Here is a 26,056-nt window from a genome sequence, read left to right as displayed (position 1 = left end):
GGACATAACCTTTAGAAATTGGCGTTATTTCGCGCCAATTTTCCAGCGCAATAAAGACCGATTTTCATGAGATTATAGGTTTGTTCTTTTTATAACTTCATCATATTTTTGTTTTTATCATACATGATTGGTTAATTCCGATATACGCGGTTATTTAAAAAGAAATCTGAGCATAAGTTTCTTTTATAAAATTAAAAAAAAAGGATTTTTGGAAAACAGAATGTATTCAAATTGACAATTAGTCAGCTTTGCTTGTGACATAATATGGTTTATAAAACTTCCATAACGATGTGTAATAGAGATATATCGTAATATTTTATTTGATTTTTTCTTTGACACAGAAATAAGAGAATGATACAAGTAATGTAAAAATTTCAGAACATGTGTATATCAAGTTAACTCAATTTGCAGTAATTTACGCAATATTATGATTTCGATTCGGTCAGATCGAATACATCATGTATTGCGACGAATTACGGGGGGTCGCCACGCTCGACGACCTTGCTTTGACTTTGGAACATCTGTATGTCGCGATTTCAACTCTTCCCCGCGGTTAGATTTATCTAACAAGAGTCAACTACGTGACGTTACTTGTCCTACTAATAAAGATTTAACGAGTCTCGTTACATCCAGTAATATTCGCTTTCTCTTCAGAAATATTGCGGCAAGTAGAACTACAAAGAGAAGCATCATTATGGCGCTCAACAAGCTCAGCATTGATAAAGTTGAATTGATGGATAAAAGGGTGCTTATACGGTATGTATTTTCCATAAGAAAAAATTAAGCTCGAGAAAAAAAGTGGGTAAAAGTTGAAAATAATATTCATAGCAATATAATGATTTTCCAGAGTCGACTTCAATGTACCCTTAAAAGAAGGAAAGATAACGAACAATCAGAGAATTGTTGCTGCATTAGATACTGTGAAATATGCCATCGAGAAGAAAGCCAAGTCGATCGTTTTAATGTCCCATTTAGGTCGACCTGATGGGAAGAGGGATGAAAAGTATACGCTGAAACCTGTGGCCGAAGAACTAAAGACTCTGTTAGGAAGAGACATTTTGTTTTTAAACGATTGTGTTGGGCCTGAGGTAGAAGCTGCTTGCGCAAATCCAACACCTGGTACTATTATCTTGTTAGAAAATTTAAGATTTCACATTGAAGAAGAAGGCAAAGGAGTAGGTCCCGATGGAAGTAAGGTATGTGGAAGATCTTTTTTCGTAAATTTAAATCTTTTACTTTAATCTAATTGACAATTTTCAAACATTCCAACAAAAATATAAAACTGGAGATAAAGAATAAATTGATTTATTGTAGGTTAAAGCCGACAAAGATAAGGTTACAGAATTTAGAGCATCTTTAAGAAAACTAGGAGATGTATATATAAATGATGCCTTTGGAACTGCTCATCGTGCTCATAGTTCCATGATGGGTGATGGATTTGATATAAGAGCAAGTGGTTTTCTGTTGAAAAAAGAACTGGAATACTTTGCAAAAGCTCTAGATAATCCGGAAAGACCATTTTTGGCTATACTTGGAGGAGCTAAGATTGCTGATAAAATCCAATTAATTAATAATTTGCTAGACAAAGTAAACGAAATGATCATTGGAGGTGGTATGGCCTATACATTCTTAAAAGTATCCAAAGATATGAAAGTATGTAACATTTAACAAGAATTATATGTAATATAATGATATTTGTAACTATTTATATTTATAATTTTTACATGTTTGTGATTTTAGATTGGAAATTCGCTGTTTGATGAAGAAGGCGCAAAAATTGTGAATGATTTGTTAGATAAAGCGAAAAAAAACAATGTCCAAATTCATTTGCCAGTAGATTTTGTGACCGCCGATAAGTTTGCAGAGAATGCAACAGAGGGAGCTGCAGATGTAGAGAATGGTATACCTGATGGATGGATGGGTTTAGATATTGGTCCAAAATCGAGGGGTTTGTTTGCAGGTGACCATGTTTTTTTACATTATTTATAGCAATTCATATATTCAATATATAATATTTTAGAAAATAAAATATATGTCCAATATTATAAATATAATACAAATGTCTAACATATAAATATCACTAATTATATTGTTTTGATATAGAACCCATCAAAAGAGCAAAAGTTATAGTATGGAATGGTCCAGCGGGAGTGTTTGAGTTTGAGAACTTCAGCAAAGGTACAAAGAGCTTGATGGACAACGTTGTTGAAGCTACAACTCGAGGAACGATCACTATTATCGGAGGTGGAGACACAGCGACGTGCGCAGCCAAGTGGAAAACAGAAGATAAAGTGAGTCATGTGAGCACCGGTGGGGGTGCGAGTTTGGAACTTTTGGAGGGTAAAATATTACCTGGAGTTGCTGCCCTCTCTCCATCATAAATTTCTGTCTTCATAATGAATTAAAAGCCAATTTTATCAAGGAAAGCATAAAGATATCATGATGTTTATCATTTTCATAGAAATCTAACGAGTAGTTGTTATAAAGAATAAAACTATTCATTGGATTTAACATTGGTACGATTATTATAAGAAACAAGAAAAAATTATCAACATAATCATCAACTGTTTTATTTTCAGAGTCCCCAATTTCATAAGAAATATTAAAATTATATCTTTTCAGATATTTAGGTCTCCATATTACAATTATATTAGTGTAAAGTTGTAGATATACATAATCATCAAATGTGCATTATATATAATGTATAATATATTAGAAGAATATTAAACCGATGTTATATATTAGTTACTAAGAAAATAATTGTAAGATGGAACAGTCACCGTTATTAAATATAATCGCCCGTGCACGGTAAAATGTTCACTCATAGTTTCGATACAAATTTCAGATTGCTCTGCATTATATAAAATTGTGAATATATTATGTTTTATTTAAATATATTAGTGTGATTGTGTACTTTTGATCGCTGATATAATGTGTCAAAAATAAATTCCGATATCTTATGTTGTATCTCTTATTAATGATTAAGGTACACTTATGATATGTTTAATTATATTAATTTTACAGCAAACTTTCATAAAATTCAGCGAATTTGATGAAAATATCATCAAAATGCAATCTTCATTACATCTCTCACTCGTCAAATATAATTTGTAAAAGAAAAATGCGTAAGCTTTTTCTAAATTATAACAACAGAGAGAGAGAGGTGCGTGCGCGATTTTATTAATGGACATTTTCCAATTTTGTAACTTTTTTCCTAACTTTAACTTTTTCTTTCACAAATTGTCAAACTGTCAAAATTCGCATGATTTGACAGTTGCAAATAACACGAATGAAGCAAGTCTCAGCGAGACAACCAATCAAAAGAGGCCTCAACACTTCGATATATTCAAGTTCGAGGTTTCATGCCTTTTTTAGAAAGGGACTAGAAACTAGAACAACACAACGCTCGCTTACGAAATAAACGCAATAACAGAACCAGTCAGCAACAATACCTTTCGAGTATCGACATAATATGCCTTTTTTAGATAGGGGTAGATAAATGCATTTTTTGATTACCCAATCAGAACAAAGAAGTCTTTGCTTCCGTTGCTTCCTACTAGCCAATAAGAAGTCTGATTACTAATATTTTATGGACGCAGAGGCCTCTTGTTGGCAATAATGCGATATCGCCATAATTTCATCTAGAATTCAAATTTTATAATGAAGCGCAGCTAAAAAGAACACACTTGGAGAATCGAGTGCGCAACCATAAACGTATCGCAATTATTCAGTCTCGCGGTCTCGCTCACTCATGTCATTAGACATGGCGGTGTCCGTGGCGGTGAAAGATGTGAACACTTTTCTCAGTCAGAAACAAAATGTTTCCGACAAGGAATTGGCCGCGGAATGGGCTCAGCTCGAGGAGCTGTACAGTAAAAGGTAAAACGAATATATATTATTTCGTATAATGAGATTTTATGACGGAAAAAGTAACAGATGGACATGTCGGTCCCGGTGACTTGCAGGCTTTGGCATCAGCTGACGCTGAAATTGGAGACGTTTGTGAAAAATCCGACGCTCCAGCAGGGAGATAATCTCGTGCAACTATATGTTAACTTCCTATCAACCTTTGAAAACAAGTGAGTATTTTTTATTACATCTATATTTCGAATTTAAAATAACTATAATCTTGCATGGCGTACTATCATTTTTCCTTATACTTTGCTATGTTATTTCGCATTCTCTTTATTCTTACTTGTCATTAAAAATTTTTTTATTATTTTTGTGAAGAATAAATCCATTGTCATTGGTGGAAATATTGGCACATGTGATACAACAATTTCAAGACAAACAAGAGGCAATTAAATTCTTAGAGAAAACTGAAACTAAAGTCCAGAGTAATAATGAAGCTATTGCCCTCTGTAAGGTTCTCAAGGGACAGATTTTATTGGATAAATTGAATAATCAAGAGCAAGCAAAAAAGATTATAGAAGAAGTAGAAGCTATGCTAGATAATGCCGATGGTATTACAACAGTTCATGGACGTTTTTACCTTTTAGCCAGCCGGCTATATAGATTACAAGGCAAACATGCAGAGTATTATCGTACAGCATTAAGGTACACTTATGTATAATTTATATTAGCTTATTGTGAATTGTATAATTTTTCTATGATCAATTATAATTAACTAAATCATGCTTACTTAATATCTTTTTTATTATTAAGATATCTAGGTTGTATTGAACTGAGCAGCTTGAGTAGACAAGAGCAAGAACAACACGCCTTCTTTCTTGGTCTAGCAGCACTCTTAGGCGAAGGAGTTTATAATCTTGGAGAACTGCTGGCACATCCAGTCCTCGAATCGTTAAAGGGCACACCCAACAATTGGCTCGTTGATTTGTTGCAAGCCTTCAATGCTGGTGATATCGTCGCGTTGGAGAGATTGAAGCCGCAATGGAGTAAAGTAGCTGATCTAGCTGCACAGGAATTAAAATTGAGACAAAAAATTTCTCTGCTTTGCCTTATGGAAATGACTTTCAAGCGGCAAGCCAACAATCGGTGCGTCTAATTCATTAACATCTTTCATGTATGCGATGCTATAAAAGCTTCAAAGTGTGGAGCATTAAATGAGATATTTATTTAATTCCTTGTTAAATGAACATTCCACGTTAATGTTTGCACAGACAATTGACGTTTGCGGAGATTTCTCAAGAGACGCGTCTGCCTCTCGGTGAGGTGGAATTGTTAGTGATGAAAGCTCTCGCTCAAGGTCTTGTTCGAGGTGCCATAGATCAGGTAGCGGGTACTGTTAACATGACTTGGGTGCAGCCGCGCGTTCTAGATCGCAGCCAAATTGCCGGGATGGTACAACGTCTCGATGGATGGTGCAAAGATGTTAGTTCGATGGAGAAACTTTTGGAGTCTAGGGCCTCTGAGATTCTTACTCTTTGAGAAAGATTTGTTGCGTGGATCATCTTATTATTAATCTGTTATATTACGTTGAGATTCACGCATTTACGATTATAAAATCAGTTTCCTAACATACTATCAATAAATATGAAAAATCATTTCGTATATTTGCATTTATACGCAAAGTCCTCTGTGTAATGTAATTTTTTTTCCTTCTGCAAAAAAGCAAGAAACATTGTAATATTTATAAGAAATATTATTTTATAAGCCAATTAAAGATTATAAAAAAAATTCACAATAGAAACAAAAAAGTAATCATTTTATTTAAAAATTCGTGAAAATACATTTTTCCAGTTCTTGGTGCATTTTATATTGATAAATGTCAGTAATTGTGAATATTAAATGCTATATATCTTTCTCTATACAATATTAAGTACTTATACTTAATTATAATACACAAGTTATGTAATTTCAAGTACAAATGTGTGTGTGCGTGTGTGTGGCGAATACTTCTCTAATTCTATTTACAAGTATAATTTATACGTAATTATTACAAGTACACAATCAAACACATAGATTCAACACAATATGATTAACAAAAAAAGAATTTGGGAGATATAATCTTACAATAAATATATAAAAAAATATTTTTTTTTAAGTATATTTATAAATGACAAACAATTCACAATTTGACCACTTTTTTGTACATTCAGCCTTGTCGTTTTTAACTTTCGTTCCTTATAAAAAAAATAGTATTTTCTCATTTATTTAAAAAAATATTACAAATAAAAATGATAAAGTACATTTAAGTACTTTGCTTCTTACTTTTGATAGAAGCGCATTAAGATTTGACAAATGCTATTAAGAATACTAAACGAAACGTTTAAGTATATGCTTATTCTATATCACATGGTTGACTTTCCATTTATTCTTGATCTGCTCGTGTATTCTTCAAACAATGCACTTATATATTTATGAAAGCAGCAGAGTCCATTATTTCGTGATTTCGAATACTCTATTAAAAGAGTTACTCATTGCTCGCCAAGATTGTATCAATGCCATTAGTTGGATTTGATAAAGCAAATAAAGCTACCTACTTATGTAGCAAAGTGTTATAAATAGATTATAAATGTATCTTCTTTCTTCTCAATCTTGTTCTTTCAATCTATATCTCTGGATTTTCGTTTTAAGTTACCATCCAAAGCTGGTGGACCAGAGGCAAGAATCTTCTCTTTTAGATACATATAATTCCTCAATCTGGAGGCAGCATAATCCTGAAACATGCAATCCTACGTTTATATATTTAAATAGATTTATTACTTAATTGAAAGTAGTCCGAAAAGTGAGATAGAAAAACGATAATATAAGATATATACCTAAATATTCTTATATAATTTTTTTTATTTTTAACATATTTAAAGTACGTATCAAAATTTTTTCACATCTATACATACCCAATATCCGAATGGAATCTGTGAAATTTTAGCATTTACGATGCTCCAAAGACCCCAAAATAGATGACTAGTTAACGAGAATACCCTCACTTCCATCATGACATGCTGCTCCTCCACAGATCCTTCTTTCCCCAGTATTTTCAGGTAGGCTCTTATGAAGTTGAGCTGTCGAGAAAAGTTAGTTTATAAAACCGTGTATTAAAGAGGAGACAAAGAGTTATCCTATTCTTGTACTTTTCAATTTGTTTAATAATTGTTAAAATAATCTTTTTATAATAGACTCGTTTGTACATTAAAAATATTCAATAATGATTGTCTCAAAAAAAGTAATTTATACAATATAATATATAATGAAATACACAAAATATTGTTATAGCAATATGAACAAACTGGACATACATGGACAGAATTTGAATATTACCAACAAATGAGATAATATAAATAACAGACATCTGAAGAAGAAGATACAAAAGAACTAATTTATGATATGATTTAACGCAATATGAAATGTATATTAAAAAAATAAATATGAAATTCTACATAGTTTTTTTTATTTTGTAAATTTTTATATAAATCTAAAAAAAGATGATCATTATTTAATATATATTGTATTTATTTTTATTATTGAATTATTCATACCTATCCGTATTTGTGTGTGTAATTAAGATAAATATTTCCTATTTACTTAACGCACGCGCGATTATAAATCCCCAATAATATTTTGATAAATCGACACATTTATAATATGAACCGTTTTCGCAAAATCAGCTATTAATTTGGCAAGTATTAATTATGCGTACAGAATCGCATCAGTCAAAGTGCTCCAATGCTAGATTAATGCACTTTTACCACTGCCGAAACAGTACATTCATATAAGGGTACGTAGATTATGAATTGATTAGAGTGAGGAGAGTGTACAGGTACTATAAAATGTAGACGAGCGGATTGGTGTTGCCAAGATGGTGGTACCCTGGTTCCACAAATGTAGAGCACCCACAAGTCGGGATCCATCGCGCAGACATTGTCATTCAGATTGCTGGCCATTTTTTTCTCTGATTGCAGGCATCAGCATTGTCTTGACGGACTGCGGTCCTGCGAAACTAATATATACACACGCAGCACACGCCAAGCTGACACCCTATCTACTGTGTGTCCTGACACAGTACCGAATAATATGTAATTTTTGCAGCCGAAGAGACTATATCGTGTAAGCATTAAATTACAAAATTCTGACAATAATTTACCCATTACATTTCCATGATACATAAAATGAATACTATTTCCTTAATCAAATTTGTATTTCTTGTAATTAAAATAAATTTAAATAAATGTTTGGTAAACATGAAGAGAAAATAAAAGAGTAATAAATTGATTTTTTCCTGGATTATTGAAAGGATTATCTATTTCGGTATTAAGTTATTATCGTGCAAAGCTTTACAAATTTTTTCTTGTACAAAATTTCCCTTATGAATGTAATTTTATATCATTGTAATAGATACATCAATCTCTTATTTGCGAGTATTATAATATATTCTCAATGGTTTAATCTGTTTATAAAAGAATTCATGATATGATAATGCTGAATGAAGCATATTGAACAGATAATTAGAATATCTTACCTAGATTAGATCATCGCCCAATTCTTCTCTCATTTCAAACTTACCTTTTGTTCTTTTGTAGGACCAGCAGATGGACGTTCATGAAAGAAAGGATATTCCGGCGTTGTGTAGTCGTATTGCCATTCAGCAAAATGATTAGCGATATCAAATCCTCGATAGTTGTAGGAACAATATTCGAAGTCAATGAGTACTAATTCCGGCTTTCGCGTATTTTGACGTAGAAGTATATTGCCTTCTTGCATATCATTATGGCAGAATGTAACTGGATATTTTTGTTGCATCACAAGTGCCCTGACAAATCAATTGGTAAATTTTAATCTTAGTGATGTTTTCTTGATAAATTCTAAACTTTTTCTACTTACTTGAGCCAATTAATTTCATGTTCCAAATTTATGTATTTGATTGCACTAATATTCTCTAAATGCTGAATATCAATATCTTCATTATTTTCAAGAATATCTGTCGCTGTATTAAGCCAATTATTCATTGTTTCCCATATCCATTTAGGTTCTTTGCTAATCGGTATCTGCATTGTATGTATATGTCCCATTTTCTCTGCGATTAGCGAACTCAAAGTGGAATCTGCTAGTTCTTTTGTGAGTAAAGGTCGAGCGGGTATGTACTCCTCTATGCGACCACCAGGAAATACTCCATGCAACTTGGGACCAAGTCTCCTCTCAGAGAGTAAAGTAAAGATGACAGATTCTGTAATGAGTCCTTCCAAGGCTCTCTCTCCATGTACTTGTCCATATAGACGTAGCAAAACTTGACGAGGTTCCCCCCTAATTGGAACTGCTCCTTCGGGGAGTTGGATATTGTACAACCAGTTACTAAGACCACCACTGAAAGTAATAATATAAAAGCTTTGTCATTTTATCTCATTGCTATATATAAATTAATTTATCTATAATTGAATTATATAAATTGTAGTATTTTACACATAAAAATCTTACACATACAAACCTTATACGTTTCAGAATAATATTCTGCGCAGTAACGTGCTTCCAAACACCATGCAAGTAATCTCTACATATTCTCGCGGCAGTTTCCCTCATTTCGGGATTCTTGTCCGACATCTATTATAAAAGATATAATTTGGAATAATTCTGAAACGTAGTACTTAATTATATCTTTTCTTTCTTGAGACAGTTCAAATATAATTTTCTCTCACCAGCTATTGATAAATCATTTCAATCACTCTTCTGATATGACGGAATACGGCAAAAATAACCAAACAAGAGTAAGAGATGCAATATGATTTTCAAAATTATTTCAGCTAAAGATTAGCTCGCGGATTCATGATAATTATAAATGGAACGAAAAATAGCGATTAAACATTATGCCAAAAATCATGTATACATAATATCGAAATCATCTACTGTTTACAGAAAAAAACCGCATGCGTCACGATGTTACTGACGTCACATTACTGACCAGTGGATCTCAAATGGTATTCGACAAATTGTACTTTGGATACGAAAATCTAATGTTTACGCATATCCATTCAAGGATTAGAAGGAAAGGAAAAAATTAGATTAAAATTAAAAATATTTTATTAAATATATAAGTATACAAAATGCAATTGTGCAAATTGCGCTTAATTTATATGCGAATATATTGCGCATTTCTTTGTTGATAAATTAATTTCTTTTAGCGTACGCGATTATGACGACTTGTGCAACATTCTGTTTTTACCAAGAATTTGCGATCGCAGTTTATAAATGGGTATAAAAACAGATTCTACTTATTCGATATTCATAAACATATGGCGCATGTGCATGCGTATAACGCGAAAATTGAAATATTGTGCACAAAAATAAATTAATGAACATTTTCGACATAACATTGTGCAACATAGCAGATAGATAAGCGAAAATTGATAAGAACGGATCGAAACGCAGCAAAATTTATCTATTTAGCTCGCTCTGATTAGCTTCGATTAGCAATTGCGTGTGTACATACAACGTACACAAACTACATATAAATAATATATAAATAATTATATATGTCAGGGATATCGAGTATATGTTAAATATAACGAAGGCAAGCCCTCAAGGCTACAAGTATTTTCTTGTGTCGCAAAGCAATTAAATTCCAATGTTATCATGTTGATATCGAAAGTTTACGTGAATTTTCAGTCTCGGAAAGATAAAGAGAATAAAGAAATGTAGTATATAAAGGAGTATCATAGTAAATACCTTGTGTTCGACGCCCATCCCCATGTCTAAAGTTTTTAGGTTGTTCCTCGATATTGTCGGATACGCTATCGGGAGCCTATTGATATCGCTTACACGCTCAGAAGATGATATGCGAGAAAGCTGAATTCTCCGAACGTCGATCGAATTCCCCGATGTAGCATGCACACCTCGAAAGCTATAGTTATTATTACCGGCACGATCGTATCACACAGTCGTTGCGATTCGTGACGAGTTATGTCACGAGATATATACGTAGCCGAATAAAAGATAATTTATACGTATAATGTGTATGCACCTGATATTTGCAACTTCCCGTCTTTCGCGATAAACAAGTCTGCGGCCTCGTTAACGAGACGATTTAGATTGGAAGATTACGATATTAATTGCGTTAATTATCGTTCACGGAATTTGACGTACAACACAATTGATACCGGCAATAAAAGAAGGTATCTTTTATCAGCGCAAGTATTTTTTTCGCAAAATATACAATATTGCGAAAGAAAGAGAAAAGAAGGAGGAGATTATCTCGAAACAAAGCGTTGAATGGAAAACCGATGACTCTTGACGACTGTTGGGCTCTGAATGATTCATTGCGTTGCTTTCCGTTTACTTTTGCTGCAGCTCGCTCGAGAGCGCCAATGAAAACGCGCACGTGGATCAGCTGACTGTCAATAGATGATTAGGTTATTGCTAAGTCGACATGTATTCAAGATAACGCAGCGTTCTTATTACGCGTGTAGATATTTGCGTAGTATTTTATGTATTGTACATTGTACAAATCATAATTTATATAACAAGGAAAAAGAGGAGAATTACATAAAATGATGGTGGAGATTATGCTAATAACTCTTGTGCACGGAATGCGACATGATTGCGTTTTATTCCGCAAGATCCATAATTGTTGAAGTCCAAAGTGCAAAATAAAACATTCATCATTACATTTTTTCTAAAATTTCAAGTAATCTTGCACATATACTCGATAAGAAACACTGGATAATTGACAATTGACAGGAAAACGCGACATCTTGCTATGTGATAAAAAGATACTTTGTTAAAGTACACAATGCATCGGTAAAGTAGAGACTTCGTTAGATACAACGATACAACACAGTAATCAAAACATTGTTTACTCGTTTATACTGGAATAATAAAATCCTAATAAAACTATTTAAAATGATGGAATCTCCTGGTCCGAGTTCAGCTGCTAATATCTGTGAATTGTAAGTGAAATTCTTTGATACAAATATTTAACTGCAATTAACTTGTAAAAAAGGTATTTGCGAAATAATTGCGAAGTTGTGCTAAAATTAAATGTAACTTTGCAAAGATCGATTATAAATCTGATATTTCTTTTGAACTTTCATTATCCATGTACTTTTTTAATCTTAGATGTGACAAACGCACACGTTTGTATACCTGCCCGCGATGTGGCATAGGCTATTGCGGAACTGAGTGTTACAAATCAGATGCACACACCGATTGCTCCGAGAGTTTTTACAGACAATGTATCGAGGATGAATTAAAATCTCAGGAAAATGATCCAGATGCTAGACAAAAAATGATAGAAATCCTCAAAAGAGTACATGAAGTAGATGTAGAAGATGATATTTTAAAAGATTTTGATGAGAGCAGTATTGATGACAAGGACTGTCTATTAGATTCAGATGATGAGCAAGAGGTAAATGAAACTAATAACTTGAATGATTTATTCCATAATCTAATAAATTTTTATTCTCAAATGTATGTTTCAGCTTCTCGATTTAGAAAGTAGATTGCAGAATGTTAATTTTGAAGATCCGAATGAACTTTGGTCAGTCTTGTCAGATGCAGAAAAGCAAGAATTTGAAGCATTATTAAAGAATGGAGAAGCAGAAAAATTGTTACCCAAATGGATACCATGGTGGACTCATCATGTTGAAAGAAAATTAATTCAACCCATTGAAGAGGATATTATGAATGCCTACAATGATTTAAAATATCCTATTTTAGTAGATGTACCATTATTTAATGAATTGCAGGTAAAATTTATTGGTATCAATAACAATTTATATAATCAGAATAGTCAAATTTGATTAAATGGATTACTTGTATTCAGAAAGCATCCCCTTGTATATATTTCAATGTGACAAATGTGATATACGCTTATGCGTATACAGCTCTCTATTATATTGGAGATTATCTAAGTTGCGCCGAAGATGCTGCAAATGTCTTTTTAACTATATGTGCGAATATGAGAAACAATGAAGTCTTCAAAGATGTAGACTCGGCGATTGAATCTGTCATAGGAAACGTCAAAAGTGTAAGTAATTTATGTACATTGTATTAGTTCATATAATAATATGCTATTAATAAATGCTTAGGTTGACTGGTTGCCTCAAAATGAAGAATATTTAGCGGCGCTAAGAGAAGCAGGTGCTTCGATTTTGCAGGGACCAGGTTCTGAAATGAAAACTCTTTATATATCCGCGGCGCTCTCGGAACTTCATAGATTACTGACAGCAGCCAAGAAAGAAATTTCAATGCATACAAATGTAAAGAGCAATCAAGAATTTACAAAAAGATTTTCACATAGACGTGATGGCGAAATTAATCTCTCAAAAAAAAATATACTTTTATATTTAAAAAAATTAGAATATTATTTATCGTGGATGAAAAATTATGGAACAGAACTTGTATAAATACAATTATAAAAAAATATTGTTTTATTATTTCCTATAACTATATTGTATTATTTTATTGAAACGATAAATAATAAAACAGTTTTCAATATATTTTGCAGTTTTATGTGGATAAATATTCTTGTATTGTTTTAGATTTTTAGAATAAAAAAATATAGAAAAAAAAGGAGGGGATAGCGACTATTAAGATCTATTCGCATGAAAACGCGTAACTAAAGTATATGCACAGTGTAAAATCAATCAATCACGAATTCAAAATAAAGAATGTCACATTGTTGTGATCTGTATATTAAACACATAATTCATTGATCTCTGCATGTTTATTATTCAGCTATATATAAATCCATTGGACAGGTTTTTGTGCTTCCTCTCGTGGTTCAAGAACATACTCTAGCAGACGATGTTATCGACAACAATTCTCGCATAAGTGGGATGCAAGATGCAATCTGAATTCTGAATTGTTTAGTTGATACGTAGTCAGTGCTAATGATCAGTCAGCTGCGAAATAATGGCGGACGAGAAGTTATTTTTCTCGAACGCCGTACAACAATTGGCGAGATGTTTAGCCGCTATCAAACCTACACCATGGGAAAAGGTAAGTTTTTACAGATAGAATTCTCTGATCGAAGAGAAATTAATTAATTTCTCGATAATTTCACGAATAACCATTATTTTACATTTCCATCGGCTTGACGTATTAGGGTTAGCCGCAGGAAATGTCAGCTGATATCTTGACATATTGCGTTATGACATAATCCAAGAAACACTTGTAGGATTATTATAGTTATTTGTGACGTAATAATTAACCGGTGCGTTAAAAAAGTTATAGCTGCAACTTATATAATCTATTTGAAAGAGACATAAGAAACATAATAATGTTATTATGATAGAATAGAAATGTAAGATAGAAATATTCAGAAAATTTATTCGCTATAAAAGAAAATTATAAAGCTGTATAATAGATATGTGTAATTATTTTTAAGGTATTATAATATAGAAGAAAATTATATATAATATAAAATTACGATTATTTATAAATATTTTGAAACATAATAATATAATATTTTATAGGATTATGTCCAAGAGAAGAGTTTGGATCATTATTTTTTTCTCATAATGCAATTACCAAAAAAACTTGATTAAAGCAATTATGAAAAAGGAAAGAAGTTAATTTATTCTTTTTATATCAAATTGCAGGTAGCCAAATTGTACAAGTTATGTCCGCAAGATTCTGCTCAGGGTGTATTCCGCTTAGATCAGAGGGGTCAGGATGCGACCATAGCCTTAGGAATTTATTTTTTGGAATCTGGATTACAACATCGAGATCGAATATTACCGTATCTGCTCAGACTGTTACGTGGTCTTCCAAAAGCGGTGTGGCGGGATGAGGTGAAATGTTCGCTCGCCGAAAGAGTTCCGGTAGCGGAACGCTTCAGCTTTTGCTTGAACACATTATTGAGCGATGTGGCAGCCAGATGCGAACCAGTACGAGAAGAAATCATTTCAACGCAGGTTGAGATCCTCGCGGTTCTGACCAATCTGATACGTGGATATAAAGATCAAAATAGTAATCGGGGCTTGCAAGCAAAGAGTAAGTAGCCCAACAAATATATTAATATATATATGGTTGTTTCTGATATTACAAGTTGCAATCATTTGAAATGATAAGATACATATGACAATTCTATCTGAAATGTTAAAAAATTAGTAATTTAAATTAACATGTACTAATAAAGGAAAGAATAAGTCAGAATATATTGTAAATTTATTTTTATTGGGCTTAATATCATTGAAACACTAAGTTCTTGTCTTAAACCATATGTATTTTATATTATTTGATAAGAAATGAGAAGTTTCAATTAAATTACATTCCCGATGTGTTACATTTTGTTTCAGTATCATTATGCAAATGTCTGGTACCAGTACTGATTGGTCTGGCACGATCGATGGGCCGCTTCGCGTGCACGGATCCGCCGTTGCTTTGCCGCATCTTCCCGCGCCGGGAGACACCCTCGTCAGCAAGCAGCACCGAGAACCGCTTGATACCCGATAAAAAACAGTATAATTTCTCGAACTTTAGACCGATTATTCCGCGATCTCTGAGCGGTAACTTTAATTCGTGTATTGACAACATAGCGCTACCGGGCTATGATAGTCATGATTATCAATGCGGCAAGAGACCGTCGTTACAGTCTTTTCTGTCAGTACCGTACGACCCAACAACGTATTTCTTCAGTCGTTATGGATCGAGCTTCAATCAATTCCCGCAGATGCGATGCAACGAGAGTCCCGAGAGAAGAGCCGGGATGCAATTCACCGTGGTTCATTTGCAGAGTGTGTTAGCCCTAGCTAAAAAATTACTCACAAAGGAGATCCTAACGTTTTTAGATGAAGAGACGCAACAAGTGAGTTAATTATATTAACGATTTTTATTTTCTATTATTGTTCTATTTAACCGTAATTATAATATCATTTTAGGTTTACAGTTCTGGTCAAGTACACATTTTTCCATATCGTACGTTTAGCGAGACGATGAATCTAGTGATGGTGGCTCTGTTGCGCGAACTTCTGCAGAATCAGCACGATTTACCAGCACCGTTCACGAGGGATGTGCAGGAATTCGTCAAAGGTTTGTTCCTCTCGGGCCAAACGGAGCTGCAATCGCGACAGCATGACGCGAGCGAACGCGAGGACATTGATACGAATTTCCGTACCGTTAATCGCTTCAAGGTGAATGTGATGGCCAACTCCGCGTGCGTGGATTTGCTGGTCTGGGCGATTGGCGACGAGACGGGTGAGCATATATTTTACATTTGTCGATGACAAAATAAATATCGCGCGTCGCGGAAGCATTTTCTGCCTAAGATTAGATAGATTGCGCACTCATATAAGAATAATAATCTATATATTGGAAGAGTTTCACGATTGTGCTTGTAACTGTAAGCGCATGGATGGTAGTAATCGCGAGAAATCAATGTCTGTATCGATCATGTAACACGTAATTCAATACAAGTACAGGTTTCTTAAAATTCTTTCACGTTATTTTTCCAGTATCCGGCGAATATGATTTGTCCGCGCTGTTCGCAGATATCAGTTCAATGCTGATCGGCAAGGGTATATTGATTTACCCGTGTGTGTTACTTCCTTATTAACATGTCTGCTATTTTAATGTAATTACTAACAAATATATATATATATATATATATATATATATATATATATATATATATATCTCTGCTTAGTAGTACAATAATAATCCGTTGATTGCTCTTTCTTGCAGTGTTTTTTTTTCAAATGTCATGTATAAATGACTAATATCGATAACTCTGTAACAGGCAATGCTGCGAATGAAAGTTTTATATAAATATTTATATATTTATATTGTAAATTATATATGTATATCAATTTTGATTCTCAGGCGCGGATAGTTTGTGCGGACGACTCGTGGAAAAGATTAATTCCAATCATGGACCGAAGCTTGTGCTGGCACATATGCCATTATTGATGGTTTGTCTCGAGGGATTAGGAAAATTAGCGCAAAAATTTCCCAACATAGCCAGTACGTCGATATATTATTTACGAGATTTTCTCGTTGCACCATCGCCGATTCTTCTGAAGTTATATCGACAACATAGCGAATACTCCATTAAAGAACATCAATTTAAAGTGCTAGGTAAATTTCATCTCTCTTATCGCATATTATTTTTGTCAATGTGTTAATTATAAAATTATTTGTAATAAATATAGCCTATATTTATATATTTTTAAGCAGTTCAAGGGAAGGAAATAAGCGACACAAAGCAGACGCCATCATCAGTGCATACGGCATTTGAGAAACTTCGCGATGCAGCAATCGGCAATCTCTGCATTGCCTTGGAAGCTGCGCATTCCGTGAATCCGGATTGCGTGCCGGCGCTCGTGGCCAGCGTTTCGAACAGATTGTACACTGCGGATATAAGCGACGGGTACGGCTGTTCGATGACATCGAAGTTTATAATTTTCCTGACGAGCATACATAAATAAAATTGCAATGTCCACTCGATATTTTTTTTAGTGAAAATGACGAGAAATTGAAGAACGAAGTAGTCTCGAAGAATATTGTGATTATGTTGGGTCATGTGGCTGTGGCGCTAAAAGATACTCCGAAGACGATGCGCACAATCTTCCCGTTTTTCCAACAACTCTTCTGCCGCACTCCCAGTGATCTCGATTTTCTCATAGTGGATCAATTGGGTTGCATGATCATAGCCAAGTGCGAACCAAAGGTTAGCAACAATTTTAATGTTTTTAGAGCCATTTGTAACATTCGAATGAAAAACTTTGGATAATCATTATCAAGAATATTTGTTACGCAGATTTACGAAGGGATAATGCAAATGTTCTCTATGTCATTGGGATCGAGTACGGCGACATATGCTGCGAACGATGATCGTAAGCAGTATTGTCATGTTTCCAAAGCGGTTACGAATGCGCTGGCGAATATAGCGGCGAATCTACAAGGCGAGTCGGAATTGGATGATTTGCTATTGCATCTTCTTGAGCTTTTTGTGCAGTTGGGGCTCGAGGGTAAACGCGCCAGTGACAAGATGCCAAATAGTATTATCGCGACGGTAAGATTGCTTTAATCTATTTTAATTTTAACAAAATGTAGGAGGAAAATATCTTAAACATGGTAAACGTATGCAGAAAGCAGCTAGCAGCGCCGGAAATTTAGGAGTACTCATCCCCGTGATTGCGATATTGATGCGCCGTCTACCGCCGATCAGACATCCACAGAAACGACTTCTGAAACTGTTCAAGGATTTTTGGTTGTATTGCGTTATAATGGGCTTTGCCGCGGATCATCCGTCGAGATTGTGGCCACCCGAATGGTACGAAGGTGTCAAAGAAATCGCAGTCAAGTCGCCCTATCTTATTTCCCAGACCAGCGCTCGTCTCGAAATGCGAGAGTTACAATACACATCAGCAGTACGTAATGACAGTGTCTCATTGAACGAGTTGCAGGAGTTGCGGAGTCAAGTATTGAAAATAAGCACCCGGTATGATTTATTTCAAATCATTATACATTTCTCTTATTTTCGATGTTTATTAATCTTTTTAATTATAAAGATTGTTTAAGAGAATTGTTGAAAATTGAATATGTGACATTTTCTTGTCTTAATTATAAGAAGATGATATGCATTGTTCTATTATTAAGAGAAATTAATGTTTTATTTTTCAGATATATATCTTTTATTATTTAGTATCTGCTAAAATTTCTTGTGATTTCTTTTCAGTACAAACGACATATCAGCGTATGTGACCAAGTTGCAGTTTGCGCAATGCACATATTTGTTATCCGTTTATTGGTCAGAGACCTTGCGGGTGGCAAATAGTCCTGAACCCAGTTTGCAACCGATAATGGAGTACCTATGCGATACTGATTTGCAGAAGGATAAGAGTGGCATGTGGCAGTGTATATGTTGCGTGGCAGACTCTGTCTTTGCGAAGTTCAAGGATGTAATGCAACGCAAACCGAAGGACGAGCAACGCGAGAAAGAACTTGAGAATCATGCGCAATTCCTGTTGGTGCGTTTCAATCACGTGCACAAGCAAATCAGAAGGGTGGCGGATAAGTATCTCAGTGCATTAGTGGATGCTTTTCCGCATCTGTTATGGAATTGTAAAGTCCTCTGGAGTATGTTGGATACATTACAGGTACTCTCATTGCGCTTTTTATCTCGTATTCCATCTATATGTTTCGTTGGACTTCTTTTTATAAATAAATGTATTGCAGATTTTATCATACTCATTACAACTTGATCCAAATGAAGAAACTCCTAGTTTGAGAATACCTAGCACACCATACAGTATTGAGCTTATGAATACTCTCGAAGCAAGAGAGGTATGATATTTTTATGTAATTTATATGTTAGATTATTTGCTAAAATAAAACAGATTTTATACTAACACATGAATTATTACAGATTATTGTGAAAGATTTTACTGCAAGATGTAAAGGTATAGTACAGGAGGCTATGAAGTGGGCACCGCAAGCTACCAGATCACATCTACAAGAGTATATTAATCAGATACCATCTTCCGGCATGCGACATCATTCTGGTTTGTCGCTGGCTATTGACTCTGTCCTCGAATTTGTGGATACCGCAATTCCCACAGTAATTCCGGCAAATGTATGTAGCGATATTAAATATATTATATACGCATTATGTAAATAATAACTCGCTATTAATTTTATACTAATGGAATAACGTATTTTATAGACAAATTCATTGGACAAGAGGCCACGCGCTCCGAAGGGCACGAGTTCATGGCTGTTATCGATGATGTCTACGAGATCCTGGCATGCCGGCGAGGTAGCGGGTATGCTCGCTCTCGCGCGCACCGAGTCGCCAACCGCAGAGATGACTCTAGAGAAATGCAGAAATAAAGTCATCGATAGGTTGATCGAGGCTGTTCGCCGCGCTTCTCAGGAGCGCGATGATATCGCTCATCGCGGGGCTCTCTGGCGTGCCACTGCTCTCTTAATATCCATGCCCGGTAAACTTGAATAGCAGTAAATTCATAATTTTATTTATAATTCATAATTTTAAACAGAACATTCTGTTTAATTTTATTTTGTAATTTCATTATTTATCTTTTCAGGAATACATAGACGATTGCTACACACAGTCGCATGCTCGCAGATAGAACTGTTCACGACCGCGGCTATGACAACGGCGGTCGAGTGCTGGCAATGGATCTTGACCGTACGACCTGATCTAAAATTGCGTTTCTTGCAAGAGATGTTGCTCGCGTGGCAGTACACTGTTGACAAGAGGATGGGCCTGTTCGCACCAAACGAGGAAGAAGTCAGTCCGCTCGCAGTCTACGAGGGTTGCAAGCTCGGGCCCACTCCGCCGCATGTGAAATCACACGATATCTGGGTGACCTTTATTGTCGAGCTTGTCGAGACAGCCAAGTACTGTTGCCAGGAAACAGTCGATATGATTGCCGTACTGTTACATCGCTCGTTACCCATGACTGTCGGTGCGTTCGGCGAGGAGCCTGGTATTAATCGGCACGTTGCCGCGGTTGGCGTGCGTTTTAAGCTACTCTCGTGCGGTCTGGTACTGTTGCAAGGTGACGTTTTACCAAGGTAAATACATGAAATGAATAATTTTTTAAATAATAATTGTGATAAAGAATAATTGGTGGATCTATTCCCGCAGGATTTTGAGCAAAAACGTGCTGCGTGAACGCATCTATTCCAATTGTCTGGATTATTTCTGTCGGGAACGTCAATTACCGACTCAAGAGATTGATCAACTTAGCGAGGACATAGTTACATTAATACGTTTTTGGCAGGTAAAAGTGTGCAGCAAATTATGCCTATACTTTATAAATTAAGGCGCGCTGATCTTAATCGTGAAGATTTTTACTAATATCCCTTTTAATTCCTCAACATCGCTATTTGTTCGCGTTACTCTGTTTTGCTTCCTTTCTGCAGGTAATGCATAGCGACAAAAAATACTTGATGATGACGGGAGCCGATAACGAGTTTGAAATAGTGACTTCTCAAACTTGTACAACCGCGGTAATTGTTCCGAGCGAGACAATCGGTTCATTAGCCGCCACGCTTGCTCCCACGCCGAACGACTTTTCAAAGTCGTCCAGTAATGTGTGGATGAACACCATGCCGATGTCGACCAGTAGCAATACATTAGGCAAGCGTAGCAATCGCAGCAAACGAATTGTAAACGCCAATGTTTTCGTGAAGGATTATATCAAGAAGAGAAACTTGATTCTCGAGCTGTTAGCGGTTGAAATCGAGATGTTATTGGTGAGAGTGCTCGATGAATCTTTGTATTATATATTATTTTATCGCTGTTTAATGGAGATAACGCTTTTTAATGTTGAAATCTTGTAGGTCTGGCGTAATCCTAGCGGAAGACCGGAACTCGCACTGCAAGGAGAAGGGAGTATCGCGGACTGGCGCGCCAAAGGGATGAACGATCGTTGGCGCGAATATACGCGGCTCGCGTGGGAGATCAGTCCCATCCTGGCTATATTCCTACCGGTGCGATTGAAGAATCACGAAGTCATTATCAAGGAGATCTGCGGTTTGGTGCGTCTTAAACCTATACCAGTCATGCATGTGTCGGAAGCATTGCAGTATCTTGTCACGACGGACACACTGCTCAACGATGTACCTGAAGTAAGATATTTTGAATACATTATGCGTAATAACTTTTAGTTAGTGGATCACTATTTTATAATTTGCAATATATCAATATACAATTAATAGTTTTAAAGATGTATAATGTTACCATATATTTATACATTGGATATTATTATTTCATCTAATTGCATTTGTGATATAATTACTTAATTCTGTGTTTTAGTTAGTTTATATGTTAATATGGGCAAGAGTGTCTCCGATTCAAGCACTGGCGTACTTCTCACGACAATTTCCGCATCACCCTATCTCGGCGCAGTACGCGGTGCAAGTGTTGGACAGTTACCCCGCCGACGCTGTGCTTTTTTATATACCTCAGCTAGTGCAAGCCGTCCGTCACGATGCAATGGGCTATGTAATCGAATTTATCAAGAAAATCGCTAAACGATCGCAGGTAATAAGATTTGTGATTAAAATTAAGTTAAATCGAGAAAGAAATTTGCTTGTAATTGCTTTGATTTATAACGCGTCTTAGGCAGTGGCACATCAGCTGATATGGAATATGCACACTAATGTGTATATGGACGAGGATAAGCAGGTGAAGGATCCCGTGCTGTATGACATATTAGATTCGTTAACGAAGAATATCCTGAATTCACTGTCTGGCCCAGCAAAACAATTTTACGAGAGGGAGTTCGACTTTTTCGAAAAGATTACCAATATTTCTGGCGAAATCCGACCATATCCTAAAGGGCCAGAACGTAAAGCCGCATGTCTAGAAGCCTTAGCGAGAGTGAAAGTACAACCTGGTTGCTATCTACCATCGAATCCTGAAGCAATGGTTATCGATATAGATTATCAAAGCGGTACTCCCATGCAGAGGTACGATTTAGAAAGATGATTACAAAACAATGATTTACATAAGATGATTTTATTGTAAAGTATTATATAATTGATTTACAATTACAGCGCTGCTAAGGCACCGTTCTTAGCACGTTTCAAAGTACAAAGATACGGTATCAATGAGCTCGAGAACATTGCGCTAGCAGTCTCGACTAACGGAAAAATCGAGACCAAGAAAGAACCGGAGGAGCAGACATGGCAAGCCGCTATTTTCAAAGTTGGCGATGATGTCAGGCAGGACATGCTGGCTCTGCAAGTGATTAGCATCTTTAAGAATATATTCCAGAAAGTCGGGCTGAACTTGTTCTTGTTTCCCTATAGAGTGGTGGCCACAGCACCTGGGGTGAGATAAATATCGATTATTTCATCATGTTATTTGATAAATATCTCTCATTTATAATTATGCTCCTGTGTAATCAGTGCGGCGTGATAGAATGCGTGCCGCACGCAACATCGAGGGACCAGCTCGGGCGTACGACAGATAGCGATATGTATCAATATTTCATTACTCAACACGGGGACGAGACAACCAAAGAATTTCAAAACGTTCGTCGCAACTTTGTCAAGTCGATGGCGGCGTACAGTGTGATAACCTACCTTCTGCAAATCAAAGATCGTCACAATGGTAATATCATGATAGACACTCAAGGCCATATCATACACATCGACTTCGGCTTCATGTTCGAGAGCTCACCCGGCGGTAATCTGGGCTTCGAGCCCGATATCAAACTCACCGACGAGATGGTGCTCGTGATGGGTGGCAAAATGGAGGCTGCGCCGTTCCGCTGGTTCATGGAATTGTGCGTACAAGCTTTCCTCGCGGTCAGGTAAATGCAAAAGCTACAATATTTAGTTGTAACAAGAAATACAAATCTGTGTATTGCTGTGTTGCTTAAATATGTCTACTTAAATGTTCTCTATTTTGTAGGCCCTACCAGGAAGCCATCATCTCTCTCGTCTCCCTTATGCTTGACACAGGATTACCCTGCTTCCGTGGACAAACAATCAAGCTCCTACGTAGCCGATTCGTTCCCACTGCTACCGATAGAGATGCGGCAATCTTCATGATTAATGTAATACGTAACAGCTACCTCAACTTCCGTACGAAAACTTATGATATGATACAATATTATCAGAATCAAATCCCCTATTAAATTGTTGCTGGGGAAGAGAAGTTATCTCTTTTCTTCATTCTCCTGTTTCTCCTTGTAATTCCTATAATCGTTAGTTGGCAAACGTTTTGCGCTCGCTATACGACTGTTGTTATCTAGTTAGAATCCAAGAATTTAACATACCATGTTAGATATTGTTAGATATTGCAGTGTGATAGCTAATTAAGCGAGGCTGTACAAATTTATATCGATGTCAATATTATTTTTAGTCCCGCATGTATTTTGTGAAAACGTGTATTTTACTCTGTATATGTATGTAATAATGTATTTATCTATGAGATATTGTGCCGATACATATATATATATATATATATATTATATGTATACATGTCTGTTTTTCGCAGCATATCTATGTATACGAGAACATTCCTGTTTATTATTAATTTATGCAATGTGTTAAATGATTAAAAATTAAATTACTTAAATTCTGACTTATATAAAATATATTTCAACTTATGATGCATATTTTAATCCTCAGTTCTATGACCTGTGACAGTATTAAATCTGACTAATATATATAAAATGCTACAAAGAATATGTATGTGCACATTTTTATGTCGGTTTGTTGTTTTGCTCTGTCTTTGTAATTTTACTTGAAATAACTTTCTAGAGGGAACAGTTAATTATACAATAAATAATTAAGTAGCTTAATTTATTTTCTATGTACAATAATTATGTCAGAGCAAAACTACCATTGTATAATATATTACATCCATGTGTAATTTGCAATATAACATCTTCTACATGAACTTTATAAAATTAAGAATCCCAATTGTAAGCTTTTCCTGGACTAAGATATTTCTCTTCAGCAGGAGATTCATTCCTAAAAATTTTAAAGAATATGTGTGAGTAAAGGAAATTCCTCCCTATTTATAAATTATTCCTACAAAATTATTTTGCTAATTATTTATGCGATTATGTAACCAAAGAAGCATATCTATTTTTCGAAAATATATACATTAATTTTGATTCTTTTAGATAAATTTAAATTGGTGAATTTTACTTACTGTATGCCAATCTGTCTTGATTCACTAATCAATAATGGTGGTTTAACTTCTCGTCTTGCGTCTCGAGTGTAATAATAAATCTGAGAAGTCTTATGATAAGGACCTCCTGGTACATTTGGCGGAGGTTGAGTGCGCGCCGCTTGTTCGTCAGGATATCTAACCGCTAACACGATTTTCTTCTGCAATACATAATTTCAGAAATCATCAAGAAAGTTATCCTATTTAAAATGAATTAATTTATACAATTTCATGTTATAATATAACATATGTTTATCACAAGAATAAAATCTTGTAGAAATGTAATTTGAAATTCTAAAATTTCTAAAATTGCGTCAAGAAGATACACAAGTATATTGAAAATAAAGAAAAATAATTTAAGTGTAATATATTTTCCCTAAAAATATTTCTTGTTCAATTTCTTCAAATTAAATCCAACATTTTTTATGCAGATATATAACCTCATAATAAAACATTGTAACTAATTATTTCTCTTAAGATAGATGACTTATTTTGTTCAGGAAATTCTTTTAATATTAATAAATCAATAACAATATAACTTAACAAATAAAATTAACATATTAAAAATTAACATATTAAAAAATAGAAAAGATTACAGATTACATAATTGAAGTAAATGTCATTAACTTACACCACGAAACGTCTCTCGCATCAATTGTATCAATGGTGTAACAGTCCGGTGTTCAACTGCACCCGGCATGCTTTCCCAGTAAATTAATCCAGTTATTAACAAATAACAAAGCTTAACACAATATTTGTTACAATTAATAAACTGTCCATATAGCTAACCACAAATCACAAATAATAAGCATTGATAAACACTTGTGTTGTATCGATATTACTCGCATCGATCGATATAAATCGATATAAATCGATTTAATTTTCGTAGATCAAAAATACAGTAAAGTAACAATCGACGAAAGTATCTCACGATTATTACAGAGATAAGAATATACATCACATCTTTTAGTAACATAATTATGATGGTAAGTCGGGATATGTTTTTTAAATAGCAACATTTTCTAATGAATTGCATAAAGATGCGACAAATATATATACAAAAATTTTTAAAAATAACTTTTGAATTTTTTCGAAAATTATTCAGGAACATGTGACGCGTATTATAATTTGTAAAAATGCATTCATTATAAAACTATATATGGCTTTTATTATCTGCATTTTTACATCAGTTTCTCATTCATCTTTTATTCACTGCTATGTTTATTTTGTATGACTTACTGAATCTTTTTTATATAAATTTAAACACAGATATTTTATATGACGAATACTTTTTTACTTTACTCTCAATTTAGTTTAATTAAAATTGATGTCTCTTCGCTTCTTTTCTCTTTTTTCCGCTATTTAAATTCTCATAAGTTGTCGTAATTAATTAGAATTATAATCTATTTGTTTCTGTATAATTAATCATATCCATTACTACTTTTCATAAATAATTATACATACATGCTATATATACAAGTATATACGATGGCGAACGCC

At 34.6% G+C, this 26,056-nt stretch overlaps 6 protein-coding genes across 9 annotated transcripts; 4 read left to right on the top strand and 2 right to left on the bottom strand.

Moving 5' to 3' along the window:
• The first annotated feature begins 409 nt into the window (after window positions 1-409).
• Pgk (phosphoglycerate kinase) lies at window positions 410-2,893 on the top strand. The gene is made up of 5 exons (XM_070297511.1): window positions 410-756; window positions 848-1,196; window positions 1,315-1,653; window positions 1,741-1,960; window positions 2,104-2,893. The coding sequence occupies exons 1-5, from the start codon at window positions 428-430 to the stop codon at window positions 2,379-2,381; spliced, it is 1,515 nt and encodes a 504-aa protein (XP_070153612.1). The 5' UTR covers window positions 410-427; the 3' UTR covers window positions 2,382-2,893.
• Window positions 2,894-3,738: 845 nt separating this feature from the next.
• On the top strand, window positions 3,739-6,058 carry Rpn9 (regulatory particle non-ATPase 9). Its single transcript, XM_070296860.1, has 5 exons — window positions 3,739-3,879; window positions 3,966-4,079; window positions 4,231-4,557; window positions 4,666-4,998; window positions 5,124-6,058. The coding sequence occupies exons 1-5, from the start codon at window positions 3,752-3,754 to the stop codon at window positions 5,389-5,391; spliced, it is 1,170 nt and encodes a 389-aa protein (XP_070152961.1). The 5' UTR covers window positions 3,739-3,751; the 3' UTR covers window positions 5,392-6,058.
• Window positions 5,650-11,208, bottom strand: LOC138933832 (choline/ethanolamine kinase). 2 transcript variants are annotated; one of them, XM_070296861.1, is made up of 7 exons: window positions 10,916-11,208; window positions 10,621-10,795; window positions 9,386-9,498; window positions 8,785-9,264; window positions 8,467-8,713; window positions 6,804-6,968; window positions 5,650-6,623 (listed from the first exon to the last, which is right to left on the bottom strand). In XM_070296861.1, the coding sequence occupies exons 2-7, from the start codon at window positions 10,642-10,644 to the stop codon at window positions 6,510-6,512; spliced, it is 1,143 nt and encodes a 380-aa protein (XP_070152962.1). In that variant the 5' UTR covers window positions 10,645-10,795; window positions 10,916-11,208; the 3' UTR covers window positions 5,650-6,509. The 2 variants fall into 2 exon arrangements, with proteins under 2 accessions (XP_070152962.1, XP_070152964.1); XM_070296863.1 differs by lacking the exons at window positions 10,621-10,795; window positions 10,916-11,208 and adding an exon at window positions 9,594-9,906 and having other exon boundaries at window positions 9,386-9,528.
• Window positions 11,209-11,303: 95 nt separating this feature from the next.
• LOC138933833 (zinc finger HIT domain-containing protein 2) lies at window positions 11,304-13,321 on the top strand. The gene is made up of 5 exons (XM_070296864.1): window positions 11,304-11,840; window positions 12,010-12,298; window positions 12,372-12,638; window positions 12,716-12,919; window positions 12,981-13,321. The coding sequence occupies exons 1-5, from the start codon at window positions 11,794-11,796 to the stop codon at window positions 13,296-13,298; spliced, it is 1,125 nt and encodes a 374-aa protein (XP_070152965.1). The 5' UTR covers window positions 11,304-11,793; the 3' UTR covers window positions 13,299-13,321.
• A 290-nt stretch (window positions 13,322-13,611) lies between these two features.
• On the top strand, window positions 13,612-24,141 carry Pi4kiiialpha (phosphatidylinositol 4-kinase III alpha). Of its 3 annotated transcripts, XM_070297008.1 has the most exons (23): window positions 13,612-13,893; window positions 14,496-14,889; window positions 15,195-15,703; window positions 15,777-16,092; window positions 16,350-16,412; window positions 16,717-16,971; window positions 17,071-17,263; window positions 17,353-17,563; window positions 17,654-17,908; window positions 17,985-18,337; window positions 18,575-18,995; window positions 19,075-19,182; window positions 19,265-19,471; window positions 19,562-19,838; window positions 19,944-20,436; window positions 20,510-20,645; window positions 20,788-21,120; window positions 21,208-21,495; window positions 21,683-21,910; window positions 21,992-22,338; window positions 22,426-22,702; window positions 22,780-23,186; window positions 23,288-24,141. In XM_070297008.1, exons 1-23 carry the CDS (start codon window positions 13,807-13,809, stop codon window positions 23,511-23,513), a joined length of 6,384 nt encoding a protein of 2,127 aa, XP_070153109.1. In that variant the 5' UTR covers window positions 13,612-13,806; the 3' UTR covers window positions 23,514-24,141. The 3 variants fall into 3 exon arrangements, with proteins under 3 accessions (XP_070153109.1, XP_070153107.1, XP_070153108.1); XM_070297006.1 differs by lacking the exon at window positions 16,350-16,412 and having other exon boundaries at window positions 13,613-13,893; window positions 17,068-17,263; XM_070297007.1 differs by lacking the exon at window positions 16,350-16,412 and having other exon boundaries at window positions 13,613-13,893; window positions 23,288-24,140.
• Window positions 24,142-24,166: 25 nt separating this feature from the next.
• On the bottom strand, window positions 24,167-25,377 carry LOC138933876 (NADH dehydrogenase [ubiquinone] 1 alpha subcomplex subunit 7). Its single transcript, XM_070297009.1, has 3 exons — window positions 25,188-25,377; window positions 24,539-24,717; window positions 24,167-24,354 (listed from the first exon to the last, which is right to left on the bottom strand). Exons 1-3 carry the CDS (start codon window positions 25,254-25,256, stop codon window positions 24,291-24,293), a joined length of 312 nt encoding a protein of 103 aa, XP_070153110.1. The 5' UTR covers window positions 25,257-25,377; the 3' UTR covers window positions 24,167-24,290.
• Between the last annotated feature and the right edge of the window lie 679 nt (window positions 25,378-26,056).

Source organism: Polyergus mexicanus, unplaced genomic scaffold (assembly GCF_030449975.1).
Source record: "Polyergus mexicanus isolate NDT 795.1 unplaced genomic scaffold, iyPolMexi1.0 SCAF_6, whole genome shotgun sequence".
Lineage (NCBI taxonomy): Eukaryota > Metazoa > Arthropoda > Insecta > Hymenoptera > Formicidae > Polyergus > Polyergus mexicanus.
This window is presented reverse-complemented; position numbering and strand designations above follow the sequence as displayed.